The sequence below is a fragment of the Argiope bruennichi genome, chromosome 3, assembly GCF_947563725.1.
Source record: "Argiope bruennichi chromosome 3, qqArgBrue1.1, whole genome shotgun sequence".
In the NCBI taxonomy this organism is placed as follows: domain Eukaryota; kingdom Metazoa; phylum Arthropoda; class Arachnida; order Araneae; family Araneidae; genus Argiope; species Argiope bruennichi.
The window spans coordinates 103,966,069-103,994,010 of NC_079153.1; the positions used below are offsets into that span (position 1 = coordinate 103,966,069).

General features: G+C 27.4%; 1 protein-coding gene and 1 long non-coding RNA gene across 5 annotated transcripts; both read left to right on the forward strand.

Annotated features, from left to right (window-relative positions):
- The first annotated feature begins 2,751 nt into the window (after positions 1–2,751).
- On the forward strand, positions 2,752–8,736 carry LOC129964040 (uncharacterized). The gene is made up of 3 exons (XR_008784052.1): positions 2,752–2,968; positions 7,271–7,470; positions 8,531–8,736. It is a non-coding gene; the product is annotated as an uncharacterized LOC129964040 (long non-coding RNA).
- A 3,611-nt stretch (positions 8,737–12,347) lies between these two features.
- On the forward strand, positions 12,348–27,685 carry LOC129963620 (balbiani ring protein 3-like). 4 transcript variants are annotated; one of them, XM_056078099.1, is made up of 14 exons: positions 12,348–12,460; positions 19,249–19,453; positions 20,373–20,522; positions 20,729–20,878; positions 21,087–21,236; positions 21,449–21,598; positions 21,821–21,970; positions 22,183–22,332; positions 22,546–22,695; positions 22,908–23,057; positions 23,267–23,416; positions 23,629–23,778; positions 23,991–24,140; positions 27,568–27,685. In XM_056078099.1, the coding sequence occupies exons 2-14, from the start codon at positions 19,269–19,271 to the stop codon at positions 27,569–27,571; spliced, it is 1,839 nt and encodes a 612-aa protein (XP_055934074.1). In that variant the 5' UTR covers positions 12,348–12,460; positions 19,249–19,268; the 3' UTR covers positions 27,572–27,685. The 4 variants fall into 4 exon arrangements, with proteins under 4 accessions (XP_055934074.1, XP_055934075.1, XP_055934076.1 ...); XM_056078100.1 differs by lacking the exons at positions 12,348–12,460; positions 23,991–24,140; XM_056078101.1 differs by lacking the exons at positions 12,348–12,460; positions 20,729–20,878.
- Positions 27,686–27,942: the final 257 nt, after the last annotated feature.

Genomic DNA, 27,942 nt, shown 5'->3' on the forward strand with positions numbered 1-27,942 from the left:
ACGTTCCTCTTGAAGAACAATAAAAATACCTTCTTTTTCTATAATATTGTTTGTGTAATTTAAATTCATAACACCACATTTATATAAAAGGTACAATTTGGGCGAAATTTAAATTCATAACACCACATTTATATAAAAAGTGAAATTTGGGCCATCCCATTACTAAAATTCTTAAATCTTTAAAAAATACTTCTTGAAAAATGTCTAAATTAATTAAAGAATGTTAATTGCTGCTAATTTTGTTTAGTCATCACGATAATTGTAAACGAATATCATTAGATAAATCTATTTTGATAGGAGACAGACGTGAATCCAAAAATCAGCGTTTCGTTCCTTTATTACATGGTTTTATAGATATACCAATAAATAAAAGCAGGAAGAAGTTCAAGTTCATTATTATTACATGAGTGCAAATCTAATTTTTATAATTGTGTTATATCTCCAAGAACTCCACTTCTTCTTATTTTTCATCAAATTTTTCCATATCTCTGAGCTGGAAAATCAGCCGCTAATTTTACAGAATCTCGTTATACTGCTCGTTATACTCGTTATGAGAGTGCAGCTTTTACATAAGTTTACAAGAAATACCAATTGTTTAAAAATTGGTTTTTGTTTTGAGTAATTTTTTCAGTGCTTTATTTCAAATATGAAGTTAATTCTTTCTACTATATAAAGCTTCTTTCTCAAAAGGATTTCATATTTTGAGAGAAAAACAATTCGAAAAGTTCTGACATATTCTATTCCACTTTATCGCAAATTATATGAAGAATTTTACATTTATGTATTTCTGCTATAATTTAAATATTAAACGAGTTCATGAAAAAAGGTTGCAGATCTTTATATGTTGCAAAATGTTCTTTTAAAGTTTAAAGCAAATATTTTCTTGATGTCAGTTACTCATTTTTTTTTTTTTTTTTTTTGCTTTTGAAAATTGCGGAAACTGTTTAAAATACATTAGTATATATTTGTATTATGCTTCTCTGGGCAGTAAGATAGGTCTAACGGATCCTGAATGAATATTAAGTCAGTAACTCTGGGTATTTACGAAACATTTGGCGACAATAATGACAGCTTAGATTCCAAAAACTACAAGAATTTTGGGGATAGCACCGTTAAGTATTAAATTATGTGATTTGTTTTCGAAGCTTCCATGCCATATATCGGAAACTACACAAAAACTGAGAGACAGAGCTGAAGCTGCAGTCAGTATTGAGTAAGTGAAAGTAGTAGACGGGTTGAGAAACATTCTATAATCGAGCAAAATTTCGCTTGCAATTTAGCTCAGAACGATTTATGCTGTTTTGGTTGTTTATTACGGATTTGCTACTTGTGCACTGCTGTTTATTGCCGTTTTTTTTGTGCATGTTTCATTTATGTTTTTCTAATGAAAATTCCTACTTCCGTGGAGAATCAGCCGCCTTTATTCGTTATGAACTTATTCGTTATTGTATTCTTCACCGTACAGTCCACAGACGAATTTTGGGATATTTTCCATGAAAGTATTTAAACCGTACTCCTTCATTCGACAAAACCATTAAACCTGCTTCATAAAGTTCAGTTTTATATAAGGTAGTGCAAGTAAAACCATAGAAATATTCAAATTTTCCTCTTGAATATTTTTAACTCTAGGTTTCAATATCTTCTTTTTTTAGCATTATTTTTTTCTTAGCTCTTTTCCATCAAGCCTATCTCATTCTCAGAGAGAATCGAAAATTTCATGTGACATCACTAATGGTGCAAAATCGATATCGCCTATTAGTCACTAGAAATTATCCATTTGTGTTATATATACCAAATTATATAAGAAAAATTTATAAACCACTCGGTTTATAAGTTATCGATGGAGGCGTAGAAAAAAATTTAGGTAGGGAACTGGAAGAGGACGGTAGGAGTATACTACCAGGCCGATGATCTAGTTTTAATTTGAATTCTTAGGCTTTAAAAGTTTGGTCAACAAACAATTTTCTAGTTCAAGGAAAAATTCCAAATAAAGAGTAATTATTTTTTCCTAAGATAGAGTTTATAAAAAGCATTACTTGAAAGCAATAAAATATTTAATAAATTGATACATGAAGTATTAAATTGCTTTCAATTATACAAAATTTATACGTATTAGATGTGTGATTTGTTATAACATTTTAAGTGACGAAGTTCTTTTAACTATTTTTTCAGTAATCTGCATCAAAAAATGTTCTAAAAACACTAGTTATTTGAAGATAGTAAACATGTATTATAAACCTGCATATAGCAATATTTTGAAATATCATAACGATGAACTCGCAAAAGTAAATAAGTAAGAGGTCTAAACATTTATAAATCGTTGCTTTTTTATAGGTCATAGAAAATAATAATTTTTAAATGTTATTTCCTATTGTTTACGTGAGATTGAATTTTAGCTGAAATAGTCTACGATAGTAATTGTTATATATTTGAAACTAACTTTTATCCGAAGAAATGAAAACAGAGGAAAATAAATATCAAAGATATACATGTTTGTTAAAAAATATTTTGTCAGCTGCTACAAACCAGTTATTCGGAAGAGTTTCTAAACATCGATATATATATATATAAATATATATGTTCTTCAATTTACTTTACACTAACTCATTCCACAAATCGAAAGAAAATATACCAAATATAGAAAATTCTATTTATTTTCTGCTGATATATAAGCAATAATTTTGATTGAAAATAAGCATGTCATTATTTTAAAAATCATCTAGCGAAAAAGCTTTCATGGAAAATTAATCTAAACTGTCAAATATTAATAATCATATGAAGACATTTGTAAAAAAAAGGTTTCATTTACGATATTTATAAACAGCAATAAAAGTTGTAATTTACTTGAAATAAATACAATAGGAAGTAACAGATGATTCAATAGTAGTTAATACGTCATTTAAAAATTATTATTTAAAGGCTGAAAACTATCATTGAATTTGGCCATTCGGATAAATTTATTCTTTAAGTAAGTACGTTTTTTTTTTCTATTCAATGTTCTATTACAAAAAAAATGCGTTAAAAAAATTTTAAATATGCATTTTTTTTCAATTTCTAAATTATTAGTCATTGCTATTGCCTGCGTGAAGAATAATAAAAAAAAAATCAATTTAATGAATTTAATTTTTTTTCCATTTATATCGTTACTTCTTATTAATAGTTTATTTTAAGTATGTAAATGAAATTAATGCAAGTGTTCGATTATCATGTTTATATTTGCTTTTGATAACTTATGGCATTCTAAAATATCTATGATAAATGCATTTAATTGCTTTATGTAAGTTTCTGATCTTATACAACCACATTTAATCAACTCTGAATGAATCAGATATCTTACTACACAGCATTAATTCTATATTTTATAAAGTATAAATGTTATATGAATGCATGTAATATCCCTTTATACATGTCTTATAATCAGCGCTCTGATACCAGAAAAGATTTAAATATAAGCATTTCATCTAAACAAGTTTAATAAAATAAAACTTCTTGGGATTCAAGGCATTTAAAAGTTAGTGAGCTGAAGTTATGATTAATAAGAATCAATAGGTGTATTCTTCTAAATTACATTAAAACTTTAAATTATATTCTATAAGTATTTAATTTCTTTTAATCTCCGCGTTTAAATCTCCGCGTTTTACACCTCCCTTAATTCGAAAAAAAAAATTTGATAATTATAATTTACAACGATCTAAACAGATAAAATCTGAGGTTTAATTAAATCGAACTGTTGGCATATCAAGTTTTGGATTAATTTCGTTAGAAGTACATCTACTGGTCTCTCAGCATTTGAATACGATCAAACAAAAAAAATCAGTAAATCGGATGCGTGAAATCTCTTATAGTTTTATTTATACCTTAAATACTTAGTCCATACTAAGTTATAAATCAAATACTCAAAAAATTGATGATTTTATGTTTTGTTTAATCATCTGTATTTTAACTCAAACACTATTAATCTGAAAATTAAAATTGTCATTTCATCTTGACACTAAATTTTAAAAATCTCTATCAAATTCTGAAACCATTTGATCAAAGATAAACTGAAAATTCATGTTAAAGTATTTTTTTGGACATTTTTAGTATAAAACTAATCCCTTCACAAGCCATGTGATGTTAAAATTCTAAAAAGTTGAAAAGAACACAATTGCAGTCAAATTGCTTAGTTTCATTGCAATCATTAATAATTAAATTGGACTGTAAATGGAAGGATAGAACAAAAAAAAAAAATGTTTGTCGAAAATTTGTCTCAAGTTTAAAGTTTTGTTAAATTTATCCAAAATGTGATTCCTTTCATAAGAAAAACTTTTAATACATCCATTTATCGATCAAAGCTGTAAAGAAGCGAATTTCATGTCTCTAAAATTCCTCATATCATTAGTGTATTCGGAATATTAAAATTCTTAACTATGTTTAATGGGGGGAAAATCACTTTCAAAGAAATATATATTCCAAAGAAATTTCATAATTCCATCGTACATATACAAGCATATTCATTTAACTCTTTGTAATTCAACAAGAAATGAATTATTAATTTCAAAATTTTGTGGAATTCAGAAACCTATATATTAAGTTTTTAATATTAAAGCTGCATTTAAATATACCTGATCAAATTCTTTAAATCAATTCATATGATGACATTTATATGATACTCCTCTAGTAAAAACACATGTTCAGGCAATGTGCAGTTATAAATAATAACTTATTGAGTTATGTTTTTCATATGATTAACTTTCTTAGAAACGCATTTTGTGAAAACAGGTTTCAGAAAAGCAAGCTACATAATCATTTTGAAAAAAAAATTTGAAAAAAATTCTACTACATGAATTGATCTCTTTTAGTAACAAAAGCAATTTCTGTTTATCTGTGTGCATCTGCTATTGCTTTGCAGGTTAGGTCTTTGTAAAAAACATTAAAATTCTCTAGATGAATTGATCTCTATTAGTAACAAAAGCAATTTCTGTTTGTCTGTGTGCATCTGCTATTGCTTTGCAGGTTAGGTCTTTGTAAAAAACATTAAAATTCTCTAGATGAATTGATCTCTATTAGTAACAAAAGCAATTTCTGTAAGTCTGTGTGCATCTGCTATTGCTTTGCAGGTTAGGTCTTTGTAAAAAACATTAAAATTCTCTAGATGAATTGATCTCTATTAGTAACAAAAGCAATTTCTGTTTGTCTGTGCGCATCTGCTATTGCTTTGCAGGTTAGGCCTTTGTAAAAAACATTAAAATTCTCTAGATGAAATAGGAATGGACAACTCGAAGCGATCTTTGTTATTAGAATTAATTTAATCGAAATTTAGAAGTTTTTAACACCATTTTATCTCTTGCCTTCTCTAATTTTAAAATCAAAATTTTATCTTATTTGTCATTACAATATTTTTTATTGTTGAAAAAAATTTAAACTATTTGTATTTTTTTACATATATCAAAAAAAAATATATTGTTATGAACACGTTTATATAAATTCATTTTCTTGTATCTGTTAAAAATTTTCGAATTGATTAAAAACTTTACAAATTTTTCCCTCGGCTAGAGACTTGGAACCTCCAAAATTGGCCAGAACTGAATGACAATGCAAGATTAATTCACTTTCTTGACTGTCTATTTATTTGCTTATTCAATACAAATTTTCAATCGATTAAAAACTTCCATTAACAAATCTATACCTCATCGGGAAGTTAGATAAAAAATAATTTCAAAATTTTCCATACACTAGACTTCAAAGTAGGAAATAGTTATTTAAATAAAAAATTAATATGCCAAATTTTTAATGGACTAAAAAATTTAAAACAATTTTTCTTTACTCCATACAGATTATCTTGAAACTTTGATATTGTGAATTTCACAAGATGATATCTATAGAGTTAGGAATCTATATTAAACTAGGAAAAAATATTTTATTTTCTTTGGTCAGTTTTAAAAATGTATTATATTGAAAAAAATATATTTAAATAATTATTTTCTCATGTAGTGAAAAGCCTAAGAATTCTTTTATTTATTATTTCTTTGATGTCGTTATGCAATATTACCTTTTTACTTTACTTCATTCAATATTTTTTGGAATATCTTAAAAAACTCTTTAATATTACATAATGTTATTTTGTTTAATTTTATTTGTATAATATGGAGGAATGCTGCAATTCCTTAACTTTTTAACAATTATTCAGTCTAGTTAATACTCTGTTTGATTTGTTCAAATATTGCAAAGTTCCATGCCATTCCATTGTTAGAATTAAGTGCAAATTTTGCATAAGAAATAGTAAATGAAATTTCAATGAATTTAGATATTACAAAAGCGCCATTATAAATCTTAACAAATTCCTTCAATATGATGTAATGCTATTGAGTTTAATGTCATATTATATATTATAACGGATATGCTGAAAGCAATACCTGATTGTATAAGCTTGCAGCTTACGCAGTTGGATTGTATAAGCTGAAAGCTTATACAATTCTTAATCTTTTAGCAGAGTACTTTGTTTTAAAATTTTACTGAATTTGAAATTAATCGGAACTTTGACACTCTTTTGCTGTGGCATTAAATATCGCGACAAAATATTACTGTCCCATTTACAATTACAAAAAATTACATTTTTAATGATATCAATTTAATTGTATTACAATTTTTCCTTTATATTTTAAAAATTACAAGATTATATAATATTTTTATCGCTGTCATGAAGTTAAAATCGCTGTCCCCTATTGTTGAAGTCTAAAGAAGAAGGGTCTGATTTATAATTTGCACAGTTTACATGATGAATAAGAAGGTTAAGTTACAATACAGCGAAAGACAACGTGCAAATTGTGGATAGTAATTTTAATGCAGCAGTTAAATTATTAATGGCATTATGATGATAATGATCTTGACACTGTTATGAAGATTTGGGCTCATGCTCAAAATAAACGGAAAAATTTAAAGTTATTAAAATAATAGAGTCTTAATGTCTTTCACAGTAAGATGATTAAAAATAATTTATTGGGAGAATAAAAATCATCACGTTATGCATAAGAGATTTAATTGAAATGGAACACAACAATATTCTAATTGAACTAACTGGTTGTTTAAGACGGCTATAAAATAAAAGAAATTCTCTAGTTTTCCCCAGAACTCTGCAATGCAATACTAAAACGAAAAAAAAAAAAATACCAATTTTTGTTTGCTGGTAAAGCATTTTTGAAGATGCTTTAATCTTCTATCTTAGATAACAAATTTCTTTGCTTTAGGCAATATTATCTAATTTGTAATGAATGCTTTAATTTTTTTTCAGGAATACAACCAAATATCAAAAAATGCATAAAACCATTCTTCTTCTTCTGATTGGTGTAGCAGTAGTCAGTGCCAAGTTTGCATGTCCTAAAAATTACTGTGACAATGTAAAGTGCAACGCTGTGAGTTGTTCTTCCAATCAAAAGTACAAAGAACATGGAACATTTTGCGGATGTTGCCCTGCATGCATTAATATCATAAGTATATAATTTCTTCAATCTTTATCTTATCTTCAAAGGCAAATAATTTTTTATTAAAGACACACATATTTTACCTCACTACATAAACTGAAAATGAAATTTGCATGAAAATTGTCATATCATACTTAATATCATGAATGGTATCGATTATATGCAATTTAAAACAGAAGCTGAAAATTTTTCAACGTTTAAATTTTCAATAAAAGTTACCTCTCTCCCAGGCATCTTTGCTGCATTTGGATTTGATAGCCTCTCTGCCTCATCATCAGAAAAAAAACAGAATAATGAAAATAAACTTTATATTTACATTTACTATTAAATTTTTAGTACTTTCTCAAAAAGATTAACTTTAATACAAATAATAAAAAAAAATTATATGATTTCTTTGATAGTTTTAGAACCAATAATGAAGCAAAGATGAGTGGTGGCAGAAAATGTCACATAAAGACCAGAAAACTATTTGATAAAAAAATTATTTTGCATTATAATTTTTTCATTTTCATAAAAAAATGGGTTATGTGATCAACACTTTTCAAATTAATGAAAAAAATTACAAAAATATCCCAGAATTAAAAAAATCTTCAAATCAAAAATGAAGTAATTTAATTAATTATCGAAGTAAGTTAAGTAAAAGACTGAGTTATTAAGTAAATTAATTTTACTAACTTATCTACTTAAATTAAATTACTTTATGTTTAGTTAAATTTTAAATTTAAATATGCCTTTTTAAGAGACTTCTTAAAATTTGAATTAATGGAATTAGCTAAGTTAATTAAATAAATTAATTATACAAATTAATTAAGTAATTAGATTAATTAATTTAGTACATTTATTAATTTGATTGGTTACTTAATCAAAGAGTTAAAGTTAATTAAGTTAAATTAAAATACTCTCAAATAAAGAAAAGAAGCAGCAAAATGTTCGTAAAAATTAATTTCGAATTACAACGATAAAAATATACTCAGGAAACGTCATAAAATTATTAAGAAGTTGTGAATTTTTTCCGCAATGTTTCAATATTTTTATAAATAACTGACACGAATTTTTTTTCTTTTTTTCAGAAAAAGGTGGAAGTTGCTTACCACTACTCCTCTTCGGAGACGAACCAGCACAAATTGCATGTGACGATGGATTAAAATGCGATTCTAATACATTTACATGCCAATAATTACAATAACTGGACCAGTAGATTTTTGTAATTTTGATTAAGTTATGTATATGGAGATATAATAAAGATGCCATGCATTGATAAAAATGTTTCTTCGTCAGTACCGAGATACTTTTTTTATTGTAACTATTTAATTTTTTATTGGATTTATTTTTTATTGAGTGAATTAATATTCTTTTTATTTGAAATTACAAAGAATTAATTAAAATGGTTAGCATTAAATTTTCACTAGAAAATAATAAAATATCAATTTTTAGTTATTTAAAAAAATATTACATTCAATTTCTGAAACATTTCTTAAGAGTATGATCGTTTGCTGCATTTCACTTTTACTGACGCTATTATAATAAATGTCTATTGCAAGAGCAATTTTGATTGCTCTTGCAATAGACATTTAATTGATATTATTGATTTAATTTGTAAGAACTTTATATATGTATGAAAAGTTTTGAGCCTTCATAGTCATATTCTTGGAAAATTCTGGTTGATTTAATTAAAGAAATCATTATCATAATTAACAAGTATTACTTTTAAAAATTCAACAAGTACATTTGCCCTGTATATGATATTTTATTTTCTATGAGAACTGCACTGTTGCCAATTGGCAAGTATTTTCAATACGGTAGTTAAATATGTGATTCACAAAAATATCACCCACAATTGTTGGAAATTAGGTAACTCATCAGAAAATCAAATGAATATAAAAAAATTTTTAACTCTGTTGCAATTTAGGTATCATATTAAACATCTCTAATTCTGTCTGGTTAATTAAATAAAGAAGTAATAGTATTACCTCTTCATAATCTACCTCTAATATATTTTGTTACATATAGTAAACAATCAAAAATAGTATTTTATGAAAAAATATATAAAAATCAATTATAAATACAATATTGAAAATCTGAAAATATGTTTCATTTTCCATTAAATATTGAAAGTTAATTTCAAAAAGTTAACAAAACGTGTCGATAACTTTCAGTTATAAAAATAAGCAACAAATAACATCAGAATTTCTTTTGATTCTTAGAATCGTAATAAATATGACAAATTACTAAATACGTTATATATAATCATTCATTCTAATTTTCACTCGTTCCAAATGAATTTTATTTGATATTATAAAATAATTATACTTATAGCAGATGTTTGCCTTAACTTTTTCTGACTAAATGTAATGCATCTGTATGCCGGAAACCAATTGCATAAATATATATGACTTAAGTCACATTTATCCTGAGCAATTGCGAATTTCAGAAAATGGATAATAGGTATTTTTATGGGATATATTGTTAAAAAAAATTAATATATCCTTTATTTTATTGCCTCTTTTTTATAGTCACTTGTTATTTTCTCTATTCACCTCACATTACTTGTTATAAACGAATTCGAAACTGCTGTCAAACTAGATTGAACATATTTCTAAAAAATCTGATTTATACTTTGAAAGGAAGACTTAAGTCAATAAATTTTAACACCAAAATAATAAAATATACAGAAAAGTTATTAGGAACAATGAATATGCAGTTTTCTTAGGAGAGAGAATTTACATTTTTATTCATATTGGATTTCCTCGTATAAATAGCCTTATTTAGTATCTGAATTATTAATCACTGTTAATAGATCAAACATACTGAAAATATATTAACAAATCAGTATATTTAGTAAAATGTGTCTATTATTCAATACATTTATTTTACTGAAGATATCTCATTACCAATAGATTCACATACTGAGCCTGTAATATTGCAATTAGAATATCTGGATAATATTTTCTCAATCAATTATTTCAAATAAACACCTTCTTCTCTAGAAAAGCTCGCAATCAAAACAAACTACCAATTTAAAAGAACAACTTATTACAATGATAAAATATAATGATATAAATGATATTTCTCTAAAATTTGTAAGAGGACCCCAGTAGCATGATGGTAAGGTCTCGGCTCGTGAGGCACAGGATTTCAGGGTCGAGACCCTATTCCACCGAAGAATCGTCGTGTAAGGGTGTCTGTTGCACGTTAAATCCATGAGGGTCAAACGTCCACCCACTGGCGTGGTGTGGAATGTTGGAGAGGGGTACCATCTCAGATGGCATCCTCGTCGGCTGACCTCGGTTCAAAATTGAGAGGTTCGTCCCAAAATAGCCCTAGTGTTGCTTTACAACGGGACGTCGATATAACTAAACTAAACTGAAATTTATCTCAAACTGTGATTTTCAGAGCAGCCATTTTCTCCTTTTTTTTTAATCCCAGATCAGTAATCCATAAGTCGATTAGTAGTACCATTCATATCAAACCAGTTTTTGTTCATATTTGTATTTTTTTATGGGATTACATCAATAAACAGTTAAACTTTTAAACTTCAAAACATTATAAAAGCAGTGTACGAAAATAATGTAAGTAAAGCAAATATTTGACTCAATGCAATTTAATACACCAACTTACAGATTTCCAAAGATATTGCCAGCATTTCTACGGGCTGAATGTAATTCCCCATTTTGGTATTTTTGTGTTGATATCTTTTAGTCGTTCATGTAATCCATCAAAGAAAGTCGTCTATATTCGGAAATAGGGCCGCGATGGCCTGGTGGTAAGGTCTCGACTCGAGAGCCATAGGGTTTCAGGTTCAAGACCCGATTCCACCGAAGTACCGTCGTGTAAAGGGGTCTGTTGCAAGTTAAAAGCAGTCAGGACCAAACGACCTCCTGCTGGTGTGATGTGGTGCTGAGAGGGAGTGCCAGCTCAGGTGTCGTCCTCGTAATCTGACCGCGGTTCAAAATTACGAGGTCCGTCCCTTAAGTTGCCCTAGTGTTGCTTTACAACGGGACGTTAATATAACTAAATTAAACTAATATTCGGAGATAATTGAAGAATCTCAATATCAATTTCTTTTGTCTCAAATCTTCAAATAATGTGTAAAAGATCTAAACTCCTCCCTTTTTTCAGTAATTGAATGTATCCAAATAAGTTGATTTTTTTCTTTTCCTCTTCATTTGACGATGGAATAACAATAAAGCTAGAATTTGCTTTCTATTCATTTCAAATTACGCTTGAACAGTAAATAGTTTAAATAAAATGGTTAAAGTAAATTTGATTGTTGAGGAAATTACGCCGACTCTTACGAAGACGACGGAAGTTTTACCGACGTATATATATAAAACTTCGATTTCTGTGAACGGTGACGGTAAATTATTAACAACGGGAAAAAACGCTGAGTGTGTAACCAACCTAAGGTTTGGTCGCCATATGTTTGCTGTTCAAAATTACAAAGTCCGTCCTAAAATATCCTTCGTAATGCTTCAAAATGAGATATTAACTCAACTAAACTAAACTTGTTATAGTCCAGGTGCTATCTCGTTAAGTGCAAGAAGTTCTTCTTAGAATATCAATATTTTGTTCGATTTCCCAAGTAATATTGCATTCAAAATTTCCTTTCTTGCAACATCAGATTATAGGCATGAAATATTAAAATTCAGGCACCTACTAAACAACAAAAAGTTGATGGTATTTCCATATATTTCCCAGTGAAATGTTGCCTTTTCATTCTTTTGTTTGAAATAGAAAAATAATTGCCATTTGATGCTCTCACGCATCATGATTGTCTGACTAATTTCCTGTGAATTTCAAAATACGTTGTTCTTTCTGATTGAGGTGCAACTTTTGAATGTTTTTTTAAGAATTCTGACATATTCTTTCTTATTTATTGTTAACGGAGTTTCGACAAATCTGTTACTTGCGCTATAAAACTACAACTAGCTAATAAATCCATATTTGTTGTGTTTTACTTTACAAAATATCCTTACTAAGAAGTTTCAGGGTAAATGCAAGTAAGAATTAGACATATTTACAATAATTTTTTACAAAATTGTTTGATTATATAAGCAATTATTAACAATTACATAAACAATTTAGTTTAATTATTACTTTACTTCTAACATTAAATGGCTCTTATTCGTAGTTTAATGCAGCATTCTATCAATCTTTGAATTATCATCTTTTGAAATCCTCATACGTTGTATAATTACTGCATACTACATAGATAAATTATATAAACTCGTTATAAAAGTATAATAAAAAATTTTGTGCTTATAAATACTTTTAGAAATGAGATACTATTATATCGATTACTTATATAATAGTAATCCATATAATAATATATGATCAAAATTTTAATGTAAGTTTACTAATTTTACATTAAAATCGTACTTTAAAAATTACATCTTACTTTAAAAATTTTAATTTAATAAATATATTTACCACTCAATTTAGATATACATTTTTTTTTAAATTTTAAAATTGAGTTTGATGCAAAAATTGGGGCTTTCATTTAAGTTTTAGGATAACGAATTTTCGATTATCTCAATAAATGAAGGTAAGTTTTGAAAAAAAATTGTGAATGTAGATAATTACTGAAGTTTCAATAAGATACTTGTGAAGGCTCAATTTAATAGACAGGGCGCTTGCAGGTCAGAGATTTTTCAAAATCAATTTGAACAGATTCTCAAATATATCTGTAATTAAATATTTTTATTATTTTGTAGCTATTTAAATTTGCCAAAAGAAATATTTCTTTACTAAAACTCAGAATTTTCTATGTCTCATATTGGGTTATATTTTAAAGTAATTTCTTCTAACACGAAGTCGGGAAAAATTTAGCAGTTAAATGGGTGACTTCAGTAGTTTGTATTGGAAGGTCTTTTCCAATTTTGAACTGTAAATCATAAAACTTTGAGTAGATACACTTACATACCTCTGCTATACAACTTGAAATATTTTTTCATTCAATAAAAATTTTTGTAAAATTACCATAAAAGTAATTATCATAATTCATCGAGTATATTAGATTTCGATGTTCGTGTAATGTTTTGTTCTCTGTTTATCAATTCAATGGACAAATTATTGTCAGAAACCATCAGTTTATTCATTACATATTGTTTTAATGGAATTATTACATTCTTCAAATTTTCATGGAGGACTAAAATAATTCGAATCGAATTAAATCTGACGAAAAAAGAAAATGTTTATTTTTTAACTAAAGCATTGAAGTGTTAACTAAAGCAATGAAATGACGATGGTTAACTTTAACCTTGACTTTACACTAACATTTTTTCTTAGGAGCACCATCTCATTTTACCTTTGAACTATAAAAGGTATTTGAATACACATATATTGTATTTTCGAGTTGTTTTACGTTTAGAAAATAGAAGAGCTACTAGTTTCTATGACATTTTAGCTTTTACAAAAACTTTTTAACTATTAAGATGTCCCATAAATTTCTTTCCAATTTCTAATATGGAATGAATGTACAATATTTACTTTTTAAGATATTATCTATATTGTTATATGCTAACAGTTTTGCTCTATTACCTTCTTCCATCTCTCAGGAAGCCTCATTATGCCTTCTTTCCAAAATTGTTGTGTTTTGGACAAGAAATAATCTTCGAGGTAGGCTTTTATTTCGCTAATGGATTTAAAGCGCTTATCGCAAAGAAAATTTTTTAAGGACAGAAAGAAGTAATAATCAGATGGAGCGAAATCTGGAGATCATGTAGGATACGGTAAAACTTCCCAATCAAACTGTTAAAGCTTATTTCTTAAATCGAATGCAATATGTGGTATCGCGCTGTCATGATGAAAACAACGCCTCATTTGTTCATTAATTCTGGACGGTGTTTTTTTTTCGCTCTGACAGCTTTTAATTGATCTTGTTGATGACAGTATTTCGCAGAATTTGTTGTTTCACCTTGAAGAGGAAGCTCATAGAAAATTGCTCCTTTCCAATCCCACAAAATGGACAAAAGATCTTGGGTGTAGTCCTGGCTTTGCGATAGTTGAAGACCTATTTTCCTTACACCAAGTGGGTTTTCTATGCACACTTTCATATAAAATCCAAGTTTCGTCTCCAGTGACAAACCTCTTTGAAAACGCAATGAGAAAGAGACTTTTGGAACATCCTAATACATTTTTCTTTGGCAGAAAGATTCAAGAGATATTCATTTAGCCAATTTTAACTCTATGAATAGTACCGAGTACCGACGTTTCAAATCGGGCAGAATATTATTTGAGGTCCATTAGAAAATTGGGTAATTAATATAATTTTAAATTTTGTGTTTGTAAATTTTGTATTTTTATTGAAGAAGTGCATGATTTGAATCATTGCTTAAATATCCAAGAAATGCCTGAAAATTGAGGAAGAATTCCTTTCACACAGGAATCTTAAGAAATCCTTTCACACAGTTATGACAAAAAAAAATCTGAAGATACTTCACATTGCAGCAATATTGTATCATTTATATCTATTTAGGAGTCACTCATGTGCGTATTAAAAATTTCTTGATTATACTTTCATAGATCATAACTTTTCATTCTTGACGCTATTATCTTTTGTTCTTAAAATTGAAATCCATTTTGAAGAGTAAGCTATTTGAAACAATTTGTTAGACTGCAAAAAATTCGTTGCCAGGTTTATAGGCGATTCTTAAAAATAATTTTCTGCTGCAATTTTGTAAAAGAAAACATATTAGATGAGATGTAAGCAGAGGAGATGAATATTTTGAAGGAGACCAGGAGACCAGTCTCATTGAAAGGTTTAACAATTGTTGATGTATATTAGAATGAATATTCCTTTCTAGACATAGTGTGTAATTGAATTGGTTTATGAATTTTATTTAATTACAGTCAATGATGTTAATTTTTATTATGATATCATATGTTAACATTTTGATACAGAAGGAATAAAATATTTCTCATAAATGAAACTTCTAAGAAATATTTTATTCATTTTTTATCGAAAATTTATCATATCATGAAGATTCATTTATATATATACATATATATATATATATATATATATATATATATATATATATATATATATATATATATATATATATATATATATATATATATATATATATATATATATATTTAGGACTTCACTTCTTACATTCGATGAATTTTCTTATGAATATGATAATTTATTCATAATGATGAAATTTGCAATGATAACACTAAATATCAGATAGATATCGGTGAGGTAATATTCTTTCCTCACCGAAGAGAGAGGCAAACATCTGTTGTTATTTAGAGGCAAACATCTGTCGTTAAACTAATATGTGTTTCATACAATGTATACAAAGCCAGATATATAAACCTTAGCCCTTTCGAAAGCTGTCTGGGAAGCGAATTTCTATCCCAATTCCAGCTAAATTAGTTCCGATTACAAGCATACTCCTTCATTTAAAAACTCAAGTCAGAATAAGTATGCTTTTCTTTTTCTTAACTGCTTTAAAAAGAGTAATTAATTATTAAGTTCTGATTTTTTTTTAAATAAATACATTTCTTTGTAATGCAAATTCATTTTGAATACTCCTTTCTTCTATGAATAAATATATCAATAATAATTCAGTAATTTCTTTTTGAAATATTAATCCTATGGTATAAATGTTAACTAAAGTTTTGAACAAAAATAAGTACTTTTATTTCAAGATTGATTTTTCTCAAAAATATTCAAAAAAGATATTATAATTGCAAAAATGATTCTAATCAAAACGCTTGTTGTAGCTTATTTAAAAATAAATAATTTTTTTTATGTACTGTGAATAATAAATTGGTATTGATTGTTTAATTGATATATTTGTAATCTTATATAGTTTGTCCTATAATTTTAATAAACCTTATATAAAGATATGTAAATAATATGTAATTAAAAGTAATCTCTTTGTTTTAATTATTCTTTCTAAAATATACTTTCTTAAAAATTTAATTCTACTTATTTCACGTGATCTATGCAATTTTTCTCATTTAAATACAATTACGCTAATTTGAACTTTTACACTTGATTCCGATGTTACTCAGACATAGATGGCAGTTCTTTGTTTTTAATCAGAATTTTCAAACCTAATAATATCAGAAATATCTTATCACACTGGTTATTTGAAATATGATGTAATTCTGTCTTGAGGCATTTGGAGCTGTCAGTTCCTTCACTTTATTTGATTTTTCTTTAGAAAGTCAAGGATTTTCCTGTACCGTAATGTTTGCTGGATAGTGAAAGTGGAAGAATAATTTAATTAATATCCACTCCGACCCGATTTATCCAAAATAAAGCATAAAATCGTAGATGAGCCCATATAGGAAAAGAGCCACGACTCACTGCTACAGCCTCACCGAGCAAGAGAAATGCACAGCTCAAGGAATCCTAGGGGAAATCTGATCCATCATCATTTTTATGCGGATTCGCTGAATTAAAATTTTTACAAGTATACCCTGAACGGTATCAGCGTTTAAATATATAAAAAATGAAGACAATTGCTGAATACATATCAGTAGGGAGATATTTCATTGACAAATACTCAACCTACTAGAGAATGAATAGATCATGGATTAGCAAGGGGAAATTTGGACTTTCCTTTAAGGTAATGACCAATCAACAGAAAGGTTGCAGGCAAATGCCCGCTCGTATCACACGACACTATGGGCAAGGTTGCCTCAGGAGCAAGGTTCAAGGAGTGTCATGAGGGTGAAATATTAGTTCTTTTATATCACCATCTAAAGAAAAATAACACACTGGGTAAAAAGTCATCATGCCCTGGGTGCCATTTATTTTACAAATGGACAAAAAAATCATATTATAATTCGGACCTTATTTAATTTCCCAAGGCCATTGCTCTCGACATCTTCACATTGGAAATTATGTGCCATTATTGGTGAAAGCAAATTGAGTCTTTAAATTTAGTTTCGCAGCACCAGTCTAGGTAACTCAAAGAACTTCTCCAGTCAAAAGAATACTCTCAAATCTGTGATGTCGATTCGGACTTATTTCAGTGTAGGAAATAAACACTGTGTGTTAAGTGTAGTGAAATGCGAATTATTGTAGCAGAGAATCAATTTCACCATGGATTTGTTTCATGGCTTCCATATCTTCTCCTTACGATTTGAGGTCCTAAAAGCCAAAGTTGTCTTCTCTAATCATCTTCCTATTCTTTTTTTCTGTCTTAAAAATGCAAACATCACTTTCAAACTCAAAACCGAATTTAGATAAATAATAGGTTAAAAACAAAATCTGGACGAAAATTTTGGATTAAAAATTTTACTTGTAGCAACTTTCAAAGCAAATTATAGCTGCCAGGCAGTCTAAAGCGGAATATATGAGACATGGAAGAGATCAAACCAGATGTGAACTGAAAAGTCAGGATATCGAATCAAAAGTTTTTGACTTAAAAATATTATCTCTCAACAAAGGCGCCAGGGCATCAAGAGAATTTTACTACACAATAACTTGTGCACTTCCTGACAAACAGAGTTCACATGTCAAAATGGGTGATTTTTTTTTGCATGCATTTTTACAAAAACAGGAGTCACAAGCAGGAAACCAATCAAAAGCAGAAGCAAAACTTTTTATAAACAATTAATTCATACAATAGTAATCATAATTCTCCAACAATTATACATTGCTGGTAAGATTCAACAGTTTTATGCTGTGTCTAAATCTCATCAATAAAATAACTGCATCAAAAGAACCAAGGTGAACTTGAAATATAATAATGCTAAAAATTTATTTATGAATTTTGACAAGTGAAAAATTAGAACAAAATTACAAAATGCATATATTTCGTCAAACATTAATTTTCACAATAAATGAGTTTTTAATTCTTATCATCTGAAATAAAACTTCGACAGAGCCCGAATCTCAATAACTGGCCCGATTTCAGCTCTTTTCAAACACAGATGGTCAAACATAATGTTTTTTTTTTTTTGCTTATTATTCAAATAAAATTAAAATAGTTTTTTCTTTTGTTGAGATAAAATGTCGTTCAGCTGAGTTGGTTTACATAACCAAATTTATGCTAATAATATGGTAGAGGAACAGCGGCTTGTCGCGGAAGGCTTATAAAAAATTATTGTGCATATATTGTATTAATATTTAGATACAGTGTATGCATAACATGAGACGACGAAAAGGCAAATTTAATAACGGCATTAGAAATATTTATTTATCTACAGCATGAAAAAAAAATCAGAAAAAAATTTGGTGGTGCAATTTATGGTAAATTTACGAAAACATATGAACACACACATGTAATAATGCAAAATATTCACCTACTAAAACACATCTAAATAAGAAGTGATTTGTAAGATTTTTAACTTTACTATACTTTCTTAATTACATTAACAGTTTTCTTAATTTAATTTTTATCCAAACTTGTATTGGAATGAAAAAAAATCTTCATTTTAACATATGAGATCAAACTGAATTCGAAACGTACACTGTATGAAAGCATTACCATCTCTGCATTTGTAGAGCTGCACAACAAAAATTAAAATGTTATGAAAATACAGGATTCTGTGTCTTCAAAATAGAATTGAAAACCGTTTCAAAGTATATGGCTATGTCTTCAATAACAGAGGAGATCTTAATAATTTTCTTGATTTCCACGTGACTGGCTATATTGAAAGTAAAAATGCTGCTAGATTCATTATTGAACCTTATATAACTAGCTTATAGGGTGTGTACTTAAATTTCTGGCATTTTCAAAATGCTATGAAAATTTTGATGCAACTACTTCAGAACATAAAATAAATGATCTTGATTTCCTTTTCTTTTTCTCTCCAGGTTGTCCATTAAAAAAAAACATGATCAAATTATTTCTTTTCACTATGGTTGTCATGGTCACAGCTAACGACAAGACTTGTCCAAACCGCAATATTGATTGCAAAACTGTTCGCTGCGGAAATATACAAAAATGTGGTCCTGATGAGAGGCTCATAGAACGAGATGGAATATGCCAGTGTTGTAATCAATGCGTTCCAAAAAAAGGGTAAATATTTAAATAATTCTGTTTAAAAAATAATATTATTTATTTTGGAATGTTTTTAATTAATTAATAGTCTTGTTTTAAATAAACCTTTAAATTATATAAAATTTAATACATTCTCGAAAGCAAAACTATTATGAATGCCTACAAAATGAATAAATGAAATAAGCTAAATGTTTATCTGACTATCAAACTAATATTTTCCATCATAATTTTTAAATCTGTTGACGACGGCAGGACTTGTCCAGGGCGCAATATTGACTGTAGAGCTGTTCACTGCAGAAACATACGGAAATGCGGGCACTTGTGAAAAGCTCATAGAACGAGATGGAATATGTCAGTGTTGCAATCAGTGCGTTCCAAGAGAAAAGTAGATGGTTAAATATTTCTTTTTGAGATAGATTTATTTTTTATTTATATTGAGATAGCCTTTTTCTCTCCGTTATTTAAATAAACCTGTAGCATAGATGCAGGAAAATATAATCTTAAAAACTGCTTATGAAAACCAACAAACTAAGTATATAAAATAAGGTGAGTAATTCAGAATCAAATTACTCTTTCTCATTATTTTTTGCCCGATCTGCTACTGATGGAAAGACATGCAAAGGACGCAATATTGATTGTAAAGCTGTGAGCTGCAGTAAGATCCGGAAATGTGATACTAATGAAAAGCTCAAAGAACGTGACGGAATTTGCCAATGTTGCGATGAATGCGTTCCTATAGAAAAGTGAATAATGAAAAATTTCCTTTTTAAATACACCTATTTTATTTGTATTGAGATAATCTTTTGTGCCGTTTTTTCCTTTAATTAAATCTGCAACATATACAAGTGATTAGAATATTTTTAAAAGAAGTTCTCATCATGAAAAATAGGTTAGGATTTGAATTCACAATTAGTTTACTCCTTATTATAATTACCAGATCTGCTGCTGATGGCAAGACTTGTCCAGATCAAAATATTGATTGCAAACTTGTACTCTGCCAATATATACAGGAATGTGGTCCTAATGAAAGGCTCATTGAAAGTGATGGAAAATGCCGATGCTGTAATGAATGCGTTCCTAAAGAAGAGTAAGTATTTAAACTATTCTTTAAAAAATATTTTTTTATTTATTTTTGAAGTAATTCTATGATATCTCCTTTTAAATGGATTAGTAATAATAAGTGCTTAGTATATTTTTAAAGAAAAGTACTCATTATAAGTGTCTACAAAACAAATATATAAAAAAGTCTAAAAGTTGAATTCACAAGGGAACTATACCTTCTCCTCATAACAGATATATTGATGACGGCAAGACTTGTCCAGAACGAAATATTGATTGCAGACTTGTACTCTGCCAATTTATACAGGAATGTGGTCCTAATGAAAGGCTCATTGAAGGCGATGGAAAATGCCGATGCTGTAATGAATGCGTTCCTAAAAAAAAGTAAATATTTAAATTATTTTTAAAAAAATATTTTTTTTATTTATTTTTGAAATAATTCTATGATATCTATTTTAAATGGACTAGTAATAATAAGTGCTTAATATATTTTTTAAAGAAAAGTAATCATTATAAGTTTCTGCAAAACAAATATATAAAAAAAGTCTAGAAGTTGAATTCAAAAAGGAACTGTACCTTCTCCTCATAACAGATATGTTGATGACTGCAAGACTTGCCCAGAACGAAATATTGATTGCAGAACTGTGCGCTGCCGAAACATACAAGAATGTGGTCCCAATGAACAGCTCATAGAAAGTGATGGAATATGCCAATGTTGCAATGAATGCGTTCCTAAAGAAGAGTAAATATTTAAACATTTGTTTTTAAAATACATTTATTTTTATTTATTTTTTGAAATACTTTTCCGATACATCTCATTTTAAATAGACCTTTTAAATAAAGTACCTAATAAATTTTTTAAAGCTGTACTCATTATAAGTGTATACATAACAAATATATAAAAGAGAATTAGAGCTGAATTCATAAAAAAACTAAACCTTCTCCTCATAACAGATATGTTGATGACGGCAAGACTTGCCCAGAACGAAATATTGATTGCAGAATTGTGCGCTGCCGAAATATACAAGAATGTGGTCCCAATGAAAAGCTCATAGAAAGTGATGGAATATGCCAATGTTGCAATGAATGCGTTCCTAAAGAAGAGTGAATATTTAAACCTTTCTTTCAACATATATTTACTTTTATTTATTATTTATTTTTTAAATAATTTAGGGACCTATCTCATTCTAAATAGACCTGTTACATTAATTGCTCAATACATTTTTTTAAACAAATACTTATTATAAGTATCTACAATAAAAATGTATGAAAGAGCATAAGAGTTGAATTCCCAAAGAAACTAAATCTTCTCCTCATAATTTTCAGATCTATTGATGACGGTATGACTTGCCCAGAACGAAATATTGATTGTAGAATTGTAAACTGCGTAAATATACAGGAATGTGGTCCTAGTGAAGAGCTTATAGAAAGGGATAGAAAATGCCAGTGTTGCAATGAATGTGTTCCTAAAGAAGAGTAAATATTTAAACATTTCTTTCTGAAATACATTTCTCTTTATTTATTTTTTGAAATACTTTTCTGATACATCTCATTTTAAATAGACCTTTTAAATAAAGTACCTAATATGTTTTTAAAAGCAGTACTCAATATAAGTGTCTACATAACAAATATATAAAAGAGAATTAGAGCTGAATTCATAAAAAATCTAAACCTTCTCCTCATAACAGATATGTTGATGACGGCAAGACTTGCCCAGAACGAAATATTGATTGCAGAATTGTGCGCTGCCGAAATATACAAGAATGTGGTCCCAATCAACAGCTCATAAAAAGGGATGGAAAATGCCAGTGCTGCAATGAATGTGTTCCTAAAGAAGAGTAAATATTTAAACATTTGTTTTTGAAATACATTTATTTTTATTTATTTTTTTTAAATACTTTTCTGATACATCTCATTTTAAATAGACCTTTTAAATAAAGTAATTAATATATTTTTAAAATCAGTACTCATTATAAGTGTCTACATAACATATATATAAAAGAGAATTAGAGCTGAATTCATAAAAAAACTAAACCTTCTCCTCATAACAGATATGTTGATGACGGCAAGACTTGCCCGAAGCGAAATATTGATTGCAGACTTGTGCGCTGCCGAAATATACAAGAATGTGGTCCCAATGAACAGCTCATAGAAAGTGATGGAATATGCCAATGTTGCAATGAGTGCGTTCCTAAAGAAGAGTAAATATTTAAACATTTGTTTTTAAAATACATTTATTTTTATTTATTTTTTGAAATACTTTTCCGATATATCTCATTTTAAATAGACCTTTTAAATAAAGTACCTAATAAATTTTTTAAAGCTGTTCTCATTATAAGTGTATACATAACAAATATATAAAAGAGATTTAGAGCTGAATTCATAAAAAAACTAAACCTTCTCCTCATAACAGATATGTTGATGACGGCAAGACTTGCCCAGAACGAAATATTGATTGCAGAATTGTGCGCTGCCGAAATATACAAGAATGTGGTCCTAATCAACAGCTCATAAAAAGGGATGGAAAATGCCAGTGCTGCAATGAATGTGTTCCTAAAGAAGAGTAAATATTTAAACATTTGTTTTTGAAATACATTTATTTTTTTTTTTTTAAATACTTTTCTGATACATCTCATTTTATATAGACCTTTTAAATAAAGTACCTAATATATTTTTAAAATCAGTACTCATTATAAGTGTCTACATAACAAATATATGAAAGAGAATTAGAGCTGAATTCATAAAAAAAACTAAACCTTCTCCTCATAACAGATATGTTGATGACGGCAAGACTTGCCCGAAGCGAAATATTGATTGCAGACTTGTGCGCTGCCAAAATATACAAGAATGTGGTCCTAATGAACAGCTCATAAAAAGGGATGGAATATGCCAGTGCTGCAATGAATGTGTTCCTAAAGAAGAGTAAATATTTAAACATTTGTTTTTGAAATACATTTATTTTTATTTATTTTTTTAAATACTTTTCTGATACATCTCATTTTAAATAGACCTTTTAAATAAAGTACCTAATAAATTTTTTAAAGCTGTACTCATTATAAGTGTATACATAACAAATATATAAAAGAGAATTAGAGCTGAATTCATAAAAAAATTAAACCTTCTCCTCATAACAGATATGTTGATGACGGCAAGACTTGCCCGAAGCGAAATATTGATTGCAGACTTGTGCGCTGCCGAAATATACAAGAATGTGGTCCTAATGAACAGCTCATAAAAAGGGATGGAATATGCCAGTGCTGCAATGAATGTGTTCCTAAAGAAGAGTAAATATTTAAACATTTGTTTTTGAAATACATTTATTTTTATTTATTTTTTTAAATACTTTTCTGATACATCTCATTTTAAATAGACCTTTTAAATAAAGTACCTAATATATTTTTAAAATCAGTACTCATTATAAGTGTCTACATAACAAATATATAAAAGAGAATTAGAGCTGAATTCATAAAAAAATTAAACCTTCTCCTCATAACAGATATGTTGATGACGGCAAGACTTGCCCAAAACGCAATATTGATTGCAGACTTGTAGACTGCATAAATATACAGGAATGTGGTCCTAATGAACAGCTCAAATTACGTGATGGAATATGCCAATGTTGCAATGAATGCGTTCCTAAAGAAAAGTAAATAATATTATTTTAAGTGCATTTATTTTTATTTATATTATAATAATCTTCTGAGCTGTATTTTTTAAATAATTTTTTATCATGCATAAATGTCTAATTTATCTGAAAAGCAGCACTTATTACGAGTTCCTTTAAAATAAATAGATAAAAGTGTCTATAGATTTATTATAATTTATATATTTTAAGTGTGTTCAATATTTTAAATGAATTTTATCAATTTTAAGATCATATTTATTTATTTTTAGAAATTGCTGATTTGTAAATTTTTTGTCGCTTTAGAATTTTTTTTTCAATAAAAAGTCATAATGCTTTTCTTTCAGCTCTTTTAAATAAATTAGTATCCAACACTTTCATTATCTGGCAAAGGACCTTGGCAAAAAAAATTGACCCATTTTGAAGTGCTTTTATTTAAAGGACATCTCTATTTTTTTGATTGAAAATGTTCAGTCTTCCAGAGAATTTTGTGTTACATCAAAACACAAAGTTATCCCATCAAATAATTTTTAATCAAATAAAATGACTGAATAATTGTGACCGATGTACATAACTAAAATTCTTAATAGTAATTTCTGTTTTATTATAATAATTGGGGTGAATATCTATTTGCTTATTATCATTGTTTTTCTTCAACTAATCTTAATATATCTTCTGATTTTGACCATTTGGCATAGTCTGGAGACATTTCTAAGCATTCGAAATTACATTTAAGTATGTTATATATACTGGGATTTTGACCTGATTATAGTATCTAGAAAATTGGAATTGAATAAAAATTGGATTATTTTGATTTGTATTATTATAAGTATCCATGCAGGTCAGGCATATTTGATTTGTATTATTATACATATCCATGCAAGCCCGGCATATTTGATTTGTATTATTATACGTATCCATGCAGGCCTGTCATATTTTTTTTAAAATTTTAATGTATCTTTTGAAATTTTATTAAATAGTATCTCATGTTTTTAATTTTATTAAATAGTATCTCATGTTTTTAATTTTATTAAATAGTATCGCGTGGTACTATTAATATTATTAAATAGTATTTCATAATAAAAAAATCCTTACTTATTCTTTTTATTTCCATTCAACATATTTTAAAATAGATGCTATGTTAAGATCTCTTTATTTTTCAGAAAAGAGATTAAAAGTAATTATTGCATTTAATTATCAATAAATTATTTCATTTCGACCTTCTAACAATTCAAAACAAAATATAAATAGAGGGCTATTTTACTGCAGACAAAATACCCAATTTAATATTTCATTATTAAAATATTCATTATCAATTAATATTCAGTATCAGAATCTCAAGTATGCTTATTTTCAGATGCCAGAGATAAACAATAATTAGCAAAAAGAAAGTAATTTATGGAATGTTGCAACTTATGATAAGCTATCCAGTTATTCAATAAATTTTCTAAAATCTCCTATTTTCTAAGTCTTTAAATGGGATATTCTGACTCAAAATTCTTGTCTAATGGTAATAAATATCTTACACTTTGCACAACACTTGAGATAAGAATGTTTAATAATTTTCGACATTCTGTCGTAATATGTCTCATATTCATCTGCGAACCAAACTGATATCGAGGAAAATTAAAGAATGCATTTTTATAAACCTGAAAAATGCTTGATTTAAATAAATTTTTCAACGGTGAGGTATTCAGTTATTCAATAAATAACTTCTAAAATTTTCGATCTTCAGGGACTATAAGGCTTTAAATGGGATGCTCTGTCTCAAAATTCTTCGGGCGTATTCTTGTCTAATGATAATGAATATCTTACACTTTGCACAACATTCAGGCCATGAATGTTTAATAATGTTCGACATTCTGTCGTAATATATCTCATATTCATCTGCGAACCAAACTGACATCGAGGAAAATTAAACAATATATTTTTATAAACCCAAAAAAGGCTTAATTTAAATAAACTTTTTAACTGTAAGTTATTCAGTTGAAAAAAGAACAGAAGTTATTTAATTCAATAAATAACTTCTAAAATTTTCTATCTTCTGGGACTATAATGCTTTAAATGGGATATTATGATTCAAAATTTTTCGCCCTTATTCTTGTTTATTGATAATGAATATCTTACACTTTGCACAGCATTTAGGATATGAATATTTAATAATTTTCGACATTCTGTCGTAATATAACTAATAGTCCTCCAGGAATCAAACTGATATCGAGGAAAATTAATAAATATGTTCTTTATAGATCCAAAAAGACTTAACTTAAATAAATTTTTCAAAAGATCCTCGGAATTTATCTAAAATCTATAATTTTCTTTTATTTTTTTATTAATCATAAGTTAGATTTTTAATACTGTATCGAAATAGAATAAATATTGCCTCATGTACTTAAATTTACTAATCTTTAAATTTCATTTTTCATTTACTTTCATATAATATAAAACATAAAAGAATTCAATTTCTGTATGGTTTCGCTTTTTTTTCGGGCATGTTTGTTTGCAGTTATTATTTCAGCTCATTCTTCTTAACTATCATGACGAACTAACTGTAAACTCTTTAATTTAAGTAATATTTTTATTTATTCATATAAATTAATATATGCTGGCCATTGAGAAACTAAAAAAATTGATAAAGTCATAAGATTTTCATTCACAATTTTAGTGCATTATAGCACATTTTTTGATTAAATTACCTATCATATATCATTACCTATCAATACACTCAAATTACCTATAATATGCAACAAAAAAGTAAAACACTGAGTATTTATTCCAAGGAAAGACATATTATTCAAATTCGAGAACATATTAGCAACATTTTAATTTTAGATTATCTCCTAATATTGTTCCTCACGTCTAATACTGAAAAATCTATAGATCATAATTCAAAAAATAATAAATCATTTTTAAAAACATATATTTGAAATTTTTTTTTAATATCATTCAGTTTTTTAGTGGTCACTCTTTATACAAATCTATGAGAATTCTCTTATAAAGAAACATTTATCTATAATTATGTAAGAAGTATAATTAAAAATTTATGAAAAAAATTATAAAGATATTAAAAGTTTTAATTCCTCCAATTAATAGATTTGGAGGAATTAAATTTTATATTTATTATTTTAATCAGAGTTTATTTTTATAGTAAAAGCTTTTTTTTAAGATTTCTTGACATGAAGCGGGATACCTACAATATTCAATATTTAATGAAATAAAAAAAATCGTTCTTCATCAAAAGAGCTGAATTGTTTTATATTTGTAAGTTTTGAAAGTCTATAATCAAATTTTTACTCACACCTTGTATTTTGTAAACTCTGCATTTTCCACATTTTAGACTATTTTTAATAATATCAGAAATGTAAATATATAATGAACACAAACTTCAGAACATTTCTATTGTGAAATAATTTAATTTTATTGAATTAAAATATAATTTGTTTTGTTTCAGGTAATAAAAAGTCTCCACAGATCACAAGCCAGCTTCTACGAAGCGCTTTGAAAGATTTTTACCAATTTCCATTACCTTTAAAATGTGTTAATATGAAATAAATTGTTTCCTTTGGAAATTCAACTATTTCTCCTTTCATGATACTGCTTGTAAGGGTGCGTTTATATAAATGAATAAAAATGATTATGTTATTTCATAAAATTTCAATTTTCTTATGAACCCATATTTAGAATTCAGTGTATTTCAGAATAAAATATAACTAATAATACCAACTATGTTTATTAATAAAGGAAAACTTATTTATAACAAGATTTTATAGCAAAACACTTTAATGTGTTAACATTTGAATTTGAATTTTTAACCTGCTTTCTTATT